The 9,252-nt window shown below is 38.3% G+C and overlaps 2 protein-coding genes across 2 annotated transcripts; one reads left to right on the top strand and one right to left on the bottom strand.

Moving 5' to 3' along the window:
- Positions 1-1,231: 1,231 nt before the first annotated feature.
- Positions 1,232-2,875, bottom strand: LOC103971273 (stress-related protein). Its single transcript, XM_009385263.3, has 3 exons — positions 2,715-2,875; positions 2,381-2,602; positions 1,232-2,011 (listed from the first exon to the last, which is right to left on the bottom strand). The coding sequence occupies exons 1-3, from the start codon at positions 2,745-2,747 to the stop codon at positions 1,526-1,528; spliced, it is 741 nt and encodes a 246-aa protein (XP_009383538.2). The 5' UTR covers positions 2,748-2,875; the 3' UTR covers positions 1,232-1,525.
- A 3,456-nt stretch (positions 2,876-6,331) lies between these two features.
- On the top strand, positions 6,332-8,745 carry LOC103971272 (pentatricopeptide repeat-containing protein At2g32630-like). Its single transcript, XM_009385262.3, has one exon. The coding sequence runs from the start codon at positions 6,385-6,387 to the stop codon at positions 8,182-8,184; it is 1,800 nt and encodes a 599-aa protein (XP_009383537.2). The 5' UTR covers positions 6,332-6,384; the 3' UTR covers positions 8,185-8,745.
- The last annotated feature ends 507 nt before the right edge of the window (positions 8,746-9,252 follow it).

Genomic DNA, 9,252 nt, shown 5'->3' with positions numbered 1-9,252 from the left:
CTATCAACGATATATATATATATATATATTTTAGGTATGTTATTCGAAAGTCACATTCATATAAGAACACTCAAATGTCAAACATCTGTTTTTAATAAAGCATCAATTCATCCCCTTAGAATCCTCTTACACATCTATTATTATATGGTGAAAGTTGTATCGGAACTTACACAGGAAACACTACCACCAAAAAGAAAATCTCGAGTGAAAGCAAATGAAAATATACAATTTTTTTTAAACAAAAACGATTCATTTATTGCTTTTACACGCCTTAACCTGTGTTAGTAAATTCTATAAATTTGTGTACTTGCATGAACTTGTGCCATTTAGTGCAAAGTTTAACTCGCACTTCAACTTCTTCACTTTATATGATGTTATATATCTTTTTAACTTAGGCTAACTAAATTTAACAAAAAATTTCTTACCTGAATTCGTTAGATGAATATTAACCAAAAAGAACGGTTATCAAGGAAAATACTCTTTTTATTGGAATTTTTTTTTATGATATCCCTTTTCATATTTCCTAGTGATCCATCCCTATTTCAAAATTTTTAAAAATACCTCACAAACTCATCTAAATCCAAAAAAATTTTCACAATATTATATATAATATTTTTTGTTTTAACAATATTATATAATATTTTTTGTTTTAAAATTATTATATAATATTTTTTGTTTTAAAAATATAATACAACGTTTTTTGTTTCAAATATACTGTGACATCAATATTTAATATTTTTGAACTAATCTTACAATGTTTTTTTTGGGATAAAAACACTAAAAGGCAGGTACAAAAATACTATATAGTGTTTTTTAAATGTTATAATATTTTTATTTTGAAAATAATATATAATACTTTTAAAACAAAAATACTACATAATTTTTTAAAAAGATTATGTAAAAACGCAGCAAATAATTCATGAAAACCTTTTTAAATTTAAATAAAAAAATCATTTTGAAAATCATTTTTGAAACATTAAAAATAAATATTACTGTTTAAAAATTATAATAACAAAAAAATCATCAAATAAATCTTTAAAAAAAATTCCCGAGCATTTTTCCAAGAATAAATGTCATAGATCAATATGTCAAATATATATATATATATATATATATATATATATATATAATATTATATCAAAGTCAAGCACACTATTTCCAAACTTTAAGAGGATTTATGTGTGAAATTGGAAAAAAAAACCAGGGCCTCAATAACTTGTACCCATCCAGCTGAGTCAAAGATCCCTGCCACGTGTGCTCTGGCAATCCAATACAGGCGAGTTGAAGAAGCCCATACCCCAAAACAGCCCTGTTGACTCCTCTGTTGTTTTCTTGGCTCCTTATTCTAAAGACAATTTCCCCAAGAAAACAAAGTCTATTATACAAAACTACGAAAGCAGACGCCACACACCACCACTTTCATTTACAACCACTGGTAGTATTCTATACAATCCGTTGGCTTCGTCATCCAACAGCACACGATGCCAACTTGACTAAGTAGAACACCAACCTTATGCGAAATATATCACTCTGCTTGTGTTTCAGGCGGGGGAGAGACGTTCGCGCGCGGCTTCTCCTCCTGTTCCCCGAATACCTTGGCGATCCTCTCGATCGGCACCGTGGGCAGGTACTGCGCCACCGGGTAGTCCCTCGCCGCGGCGGCCCCCACCGCCTTGTTGTACCTCTCCGCCCAGTACGCCGCCGTGGGGACTAGGATCTGCGCCACCTGCGGAAACAGTGGCAGGCGGTTCAACGACCGCCACGCGGCTACCGCGTACCGCTCCGCCACCGGCTCGTACTGCCCGTACATCTCCTTCGCCACCGGCTCGCAGCGGGCGTAGAGATCCTTCGCCACTCCCGACGCCGTCGCCATCACCCCCGTCCGCTGGACCTCGCCGACGAGGGAGCGGGCCACCTCCGGCGCTTTCTCCGCCGCCGTGTACGCCTGGACCGATGCCGACTTCAACACCACCGGCACGTGACGGTCCACCTCCGTCAGAGACTCGCCCACCTGTCACGTGACATATAAAAATATATCTTAGACGCCGTTTGTTGACGGCAGCCAAGGTCATACGGCTGCCAACGCCGCTAACGTAGTAAACGGCGTACGTGAATAAAAATTTAAAAGCAATCTATAATATTTTGGAGTCCGAACCAAGTGATGTTCTTAACGACAAAAGTCGATGGGTTAGTCGCGTGATATCTCTCTGTGGCAGCGTCATCGCACCTCTTTTTAACCTTCAGTTCTTACCAACCAAAACCCCATAACGGATTGTAGCATCCGCTATATTTCATGTTAAATAACACGATAAAAAGCCCGTGCGATATCGGCATAACGGTTGGTGCGGCCAGAGGGGGAGGACAGATGGGATCTGAGTACCTTGGTATCGACGAACTTGAGGATCTCAAAGGGCACATCACGGAACTTCTCATAGACGGGGCCGATCACAGCGTTTACGGCGCCCTCCACGCTGTGGACTCCGGGTTTCAGCGGCCCCGAGTTGTCCTTGGCGAATTCGTACAGGCCCGCCAGGCACACCACCGCCTGCAGCACCGCCACGTGCACGAAGCCCAGGTACTTCAGTCCCTCCGGCTCCCGGCTCTAAAACCACCAACACAGGAAGAACACCATGAAAACCCTCGCCAAATCCCTAATCCAACCCCAGATCAAACCTAAAACACAAAAGAAGAACAACAAGGGTGAACATGCTTACGATCTCTTCGGTTTGGGCTGGGGTTTCAGCCATCGTCCCCGTAATCTGATCGATCTGAAGGGCAGTGAAAACAGATCCTTTCCTCTCCGAAACTTCGCGTAGAAACAGTCCGTTCGCTTGCTTGCTCGCTCGCTCGCTCGCTCGCCTAATATAGACGCTGTTCCGCGATTCCATCCCATCTTATCGGTCCCGTTGAACTAGACCCACGTTTGGGGATCGTCTACGTGGCTCCATGTTCTCCACAGAATGGAACAGGGGCCCGCGTGAAGAACGCAGGGCTCAATCCGCGAGAGAGAGTTTGGTGGAATCAGAAGACATCACGTGCAGGACACGAAGCTGAAAGGCCAGTGACGTCAGGAGGAAGGGCAGCAAGGCGGAAGGCGGACTAGAGCGGTTCGGTGGGATCACGTGCCCGGCGGTTTTCGTGAGACTTACCGATTCGAATCCGTGGGTAGCGTCAAGAAGTTTCCAGATGTCTCATTTCCGTAAATGCCCCTACAGTGGTAGCATATTACCTTTAAAGCCCACCTCTACCAGAATATTCCTTCATGATCTGAAAAGATCCAGTCGCCGACGGACTTCGAATCGGACTTCGGCTGGTAACTCAATATCATACCCGAATTCTACATCCTTTCGCTGCCGTAAATACTCATGGAGGCAGTTGGCAATAAAAGAATTTCACTAATTAATTTAGATGTCGTACAATTTATCAGAAAATCTTTCACTAATTAACTTTTATGAAATGGTATTCCTTTATTCAGAATTTAATAAGGAGAGTTTTTTTAATATCAATCTTACCTTATATTCCAATCTTTTTTTTATTTCATGAACTAATTAGGTTAACCCTATGTTGATTCCTTCATTCGTTCTCATGTAATATCTATATTTACAAATATATTTTTTTAAATAATAAAAATATTATTTTTTCTAAATTAAGAATTTAGTTTTATAAGCTTCACCTATATAGTCCGAAAAATATTCAAGATTGGTATATCATTATAACATCAATCATATCATCAAATCACATAACATCTTAAAACATATAAAAGCTTAAGACATTATCCATCTTAAATAGTGATCCTCGAACATAAATATTTTTACTTTACACTAAATATTAAGATAACTTAACCTCATATTAAGGTTCACTAGTATACTTTAATTTATTGCATTATACTTAGTGTAAATATTGATGCTTACGCATGCTCAGTTAATATTTTATAAAACACAAAAAATAATATATTTTAAAAAATATATATTTCAATATAAAAATTTAAAAATATAAGTATATTATTTATCATGTTTACAAAACATATCACAAATGAATTAAAGGTAGCATATACATATTATTTATATTTCTATTAGTTGTAATTATATATATATATATATATATATATATATATATATATATATTGAATATTAACATCTCTCTTACCTCCTCTTATCCTCACATCTTTACATAACGTACGTCTCTATTGTTCCTCTCCAAATGACCCCTCTCCAACTTCCTTCTTTCACCCAAACCTCAAACCTCTTATCTTCTCAGTGTCTCTTGCATCATTTGTTAGCTCTCTTCGTGTCCTCAGTATCATTTTATGTGCTAAGTACTTGACCATATGCACCAACGAGACGATTTAAGGATTACTCCATGCTAAGCAATAATGATGCTAGTTGGTGGCTGATATGCCGTCCAACGTCATTTTGAGGTAGATTCTTAAATGAGTGAATTTTGATTTATTTTTTATTATAACATAATGAACTTCCTTCATATCACATAAAACTTTCACATCAATACTCAAATATCATAGTAACACCTATATAGCATTTTTCATTATTTTTGCTGGATTTTAGAATTATTATTTCTCACATTTTGAGATGAATTCTGTAGTTAATTATATTTTAATTTATTTTTAAACATAGTAAGATGAAGTTCTTTCAAACCATCTCAAACTTCCACATTGATAATCCATTTATCATGCTAAAACATGTTATAGTATTCTTTTAATCCATTTTTTTAAAGGCTTTTAGGATTATTATTAAAAAATTAACATGTTTATTTTATATCATCTTCAAGCGTAATGATATAAAGTTCCTCCAAACTATTTTAAACGTTTACATTAGTACTATACTAAAAGATTAACACACATTACAAGATTTTTTTATTTTATTTTTGGAGGATTTTAGGATTATTATTTCTCAAATTTTACACAATTTAAGGTGAATTATGTAATTAATAGTCAAATAAGAAATTAACACTCATTTTAGTGTTTTCCTATTTTGGAGGATTTTATGATCATTATTTTTTTATTTTAACAATAATATAAATTTAATTTTATAGTCAAGCATATTTCAATTCATTTTCAAGTGTAACTATGTGAAGTTCTTCAAACCGCTTAAAACAGTCTAAATGCTAGTGAAATATGATGTTGACATATATTCTAGTTTTTTATTTTCAATTTAGAAGTATTCAAGGATGATAACATATTGATTTTGCACATTTTATGTGGATTTTGTACTCAAGTGTATTTTATTTCATTTTCATTCCATTGTTTTTTTCATCCTAGGAGGATTTTAAGATTGTCAGCATGATTTTATGTTGAATATGTAGTCAAGTATATTTCATTTGTGTTTTTTTCAAGTGTATTAACATAAAGTTCTTCCAAACCATTTTGAACATTTCAAATATTAGTGAAATATGATAATAACAGTCATTCTAATATTTTTCAACTTTATGAATATTTTATAATTATTATTTTATGAATTTGATATGATTTTAAGGTTCATTTAGCAAGACAAAGTTTATTCAAATGCATCAAATTTACACCATGTAAAGTAAGGATGACATATATTATATATGAATCCATTATTTTTCTTAACTTATGGTGATTTCAGTATTTTGTTTGAAAATTAATATGTTTGAAACCAGCATTGAGATGTTGTGCAGTAAAAGTGAGGAGGAGCGGCCCAGCAGGAAAAAGGAGAATGAGAAGAAAGAGCAATGCATGGAGGGGCAGAGGAGGGGAAGGAAAACGAAAAGAAATAAGAAGGGACGAAGTAGGAAAAGAGGAAGAAGAAAGAAGGAAAAAGAAAGAGTAAAGTAATCGATCATTGTGGAGGAGAAGGTGAAGAAGAAGAAGAAGAAGGAAAGAAAAATAAGGGGAGGGTGGTAGAGAATAGAGAAGATGGGTGACTTGTAGTGATATGTGTGAGGAATTTACTGTATAATAAATATAAATATAAGAAAAGAAAAAAATAAATATAAATATAAGAGAAGATGGATCTATTTACAGTTTTGACCTTCCAATGTCTATCTAAACTCCTATATATAATAATACCAAAGTGTAAATCAACTAAAATATTCTAATTCAAACATAGTACTGAATTCTTTTTTCTTTTTTTTTTGAAGTCGACATATGATTTTTTGAGTAATCAAGATGTGCAATCTTGATTATTTTGGATAATAGGCATTGTATCTTGGAAATAGAATTTTTATGAAGCTATCTGTATCGTATATTATTATTTTTGGATCAGTTGTCAGTCACCCTATCAATATTCTTTTATCAAGGTATTATATTAATTAGAAATAACAAATAAATATTATCCCAGGGGGTCGCAGTCTTCATCTTCCTCTTCCTCGTCCAAATCTTCCTGCTGTTTCCCATAGCTTTCCCTCATGCTTGCAAGAAGGCTATCGTACATCAATTCCTCCTTTCTCTTCCTCAAACCGGGCACCAACCCCTCTCGCCCAGTCCTCAAACCCCTCGTCCTCCCCGATCACCATCTCACCACCATCGCCGCCCACCCCCGCCCCCCCGATCTACCCTCCCAACTTGCCCGCTTCTGCTCCCTCTTGAAGCGCAGACGCTATGCCGCTGCCAAGTCCCTCCTCAAGTCCCTGGCCACCGCCGACGGCCTCGCCCATCCCTTCCCCTCCCTGGCTCCCTCCGTCGAGGCCTCTTGCCGGGCAGCCGTCGTCCCCTTTGCCGACGCGCTCGACATGCTCTTCAGGGTGTACTCCGACGCCGGCATGACCGACAGAGCCCTCGACGCCTTCGAGCTCTTGCTCGGCCGGTTCGGCCGGGTCGAGGAGCGGTCTTGCACCATTTATCTCCAGGCGCTGCGGAGGTCTGGCCGCTCCGACTTGGCCCATCGGTTCCTTCTCCGGATGCTTGATTTGGACTCTATCGATGTCTCGGCATACTCAATGGCGATCGTCGTGGATGGATTATGCAAGAATGGAGACATCAAGATTGCACGGGAGTTAATCGACGAAATGTTCCTTGGAGGAGTGAGGCCAAATGTCATGTCCTACAATTCTTTGGTCGAACATTACGCTAAGAGGAAGGATTATGGCTCGACGAATGACATACTAGTCTTGATGGAAGAAAGGGGTGTTGAAGCTAGTGTTGGGACTTACACTATTCTGGTTGATGCGTACTCTGATTCGGGCAAGATTGACAAAGCCGAGAAAGCATTTGAGGAAATGAAGAAAAAGGGTTTGACGGGGGACATCTATGCGTACACTTCGATGATCAATGCAAACTGCAGGATGGGAAACATAAAGAGAGCACTCGCCCTGTTTGATGAGTGTGTCGAGCGAGGCCTTCAGCCCACTGACCACACATATGGAGCATTGATCAATGGACTTTGCAAGCATGGACAGATGCTGGCCGCAGAGATGCTGATGGACGAAATGCAGCACAAGGGAATCAACCTCAATCAGATTATATTGAACATGATGATCGATGGGTACTGCAAGAAAGGGATGGTGGACAAAGCACTCAACTTTAAAGCTATCATGGAGAAGAAAGGAATTGAGCTCGATGTGTACACTTATAACACGATGGCTTGTGGGCTGTGCAAGTGCAACAAGATCAGCGAGGCTAAGAATCTTCTGTATGTTATGGTCGAGAGAGGAGTTGTTCCCAACACTGTGAGCTATACAACATTGATAGATATACTCTGCAAAGAAGGTGATATGGTCGAGGCAAGGAGGCTTTTTAGAGAGATGGGTAACAAGGGTGCAAACCCTAGTATCATAACATACAATGTAATGATAGTTGGTCATAGCAAGAAAGGAAGTATTAGGGAGGCTGAGAGGCTCAAGAAGGAGATGGAGATGAAAGGTATGTTAGCTGATGTGTACACATACACTTCACTCATTCATGGGCTCTGCATCAACCGGAAGCTTGATGATGCAATGAACTTGCTTATGGAGATGAAGAAAAGGAATGTGCAGGCCAATGCTGTGACTTATACTGCACTGATCTCAGGGTTGTCTAAAGAAGGGAGGTCGGATGAGGCATTTAGGTTGTATGATGAGATGCTGGGGGCAGGAATTACTCCAGATGATCCAGTCTATTCTTCTCTTGTAAGCAGCCTCCATAATGCAAAGGAAGGTGAAGCTTTGGTTGACAGAAATCTGGTGCATAGGGCTGAAAACAGCACTATTAGAAGCCAGAACATAGGGTGATGCTTTTATCAAGATATCTAAATCCCAACAGATATGGTATATGCACAAGTCTATCATGCTTGTGTTGGATTGACGAGTCTGAAACCAGTTTATGCTTGTGTCACCAGACCGATTGTGTATGATCTGAGAAGTTTGAGAAGTCAGTTTACAAGAGGATATATGTAGTGACTCGTGAATCCAAAATACAGTGGTCTTTTCTTCTTACAAATAGCCATGACTCGAAGACGACAAATGTCAAGGCTATGCTTCTTGAGCAGGTTTAACTCATGGTATCTGTCCGAAGCATCTTTACTTCTCTAATGCGTAATCAGGCCACGTGAGAGTTGGAAGCAAAATTCCTTCTAACCTTTATGATGAGAATTTGTTGTTATCACCATGGATGGTCAAGAATTAAACCACCCATATATCCATCCTGCAAACTAGAATGTTTCTTTCATGGTCCCATCGGGTAAAATTTTTCATGATTTCTCTTAAATTTTAATTTTTTTTTATCAATGATGTCATTTCATCTAAGATGTAGATGATATATGATCTAATGTATATGCTTAATGCTCTCTTTTATGTGTGTGTTGTGAGAGTGACTCAAATCCAACATATATGAAGTATAATTTCTGCTTGAATTATACTATTTCGTCTAAGAACTTAAGCCGTGATCTAATTTATATTCTCAACAACATCAAAATCTCTATCCTGTATCGATCTATTTCTAATATGCAGCTCGAAAAGTGCCAAATTGAAGCCTATATTATTTCATCGGATTAAGCTTATTTGAAAGTTTGAACCTCGAACCACCACCGATTTCTTTCGGCTTGCAAACAACCTCATTCGCCCAAGCCCAACCTGAGCCCAATCTAAAAGAACCATGACTTAGTCTATCCCATACCACGCCAAGTTGCTAGAAATCTTTATCCAATGAATCCAACTCGAGCCATCCTGCCCAGCTTAAACCTAATTTCTGGGGTTGAACTGGGCTCTAGATCAGGGTTTATGGTCGAGAATGGATTCGAGCCACACGGGGCATGTTTTGTAGCAAAATTGGGCACGGGGTTTATTCAACCCACCATAGTA

Source organism: Musa acuminata, chromosome BXJ3-11 (genome assembly GCF_036884655.1).
Source record: "Musa acuminata AAA Group cultivar baxijiao chromosome BXJ3-11, Cavendish_Baxijiao_AAA, whole genome shotgun sequence".
Lineage (NCBI taxonomy): Eukaryota > Viridiplantae > Streptophyta > Magnoliopsida > Zingiberales > Musaceae > Musa > Musa acuminata.
This window is presented reverse-complemented; position numbering and strand designations above follow the sequence as displayed.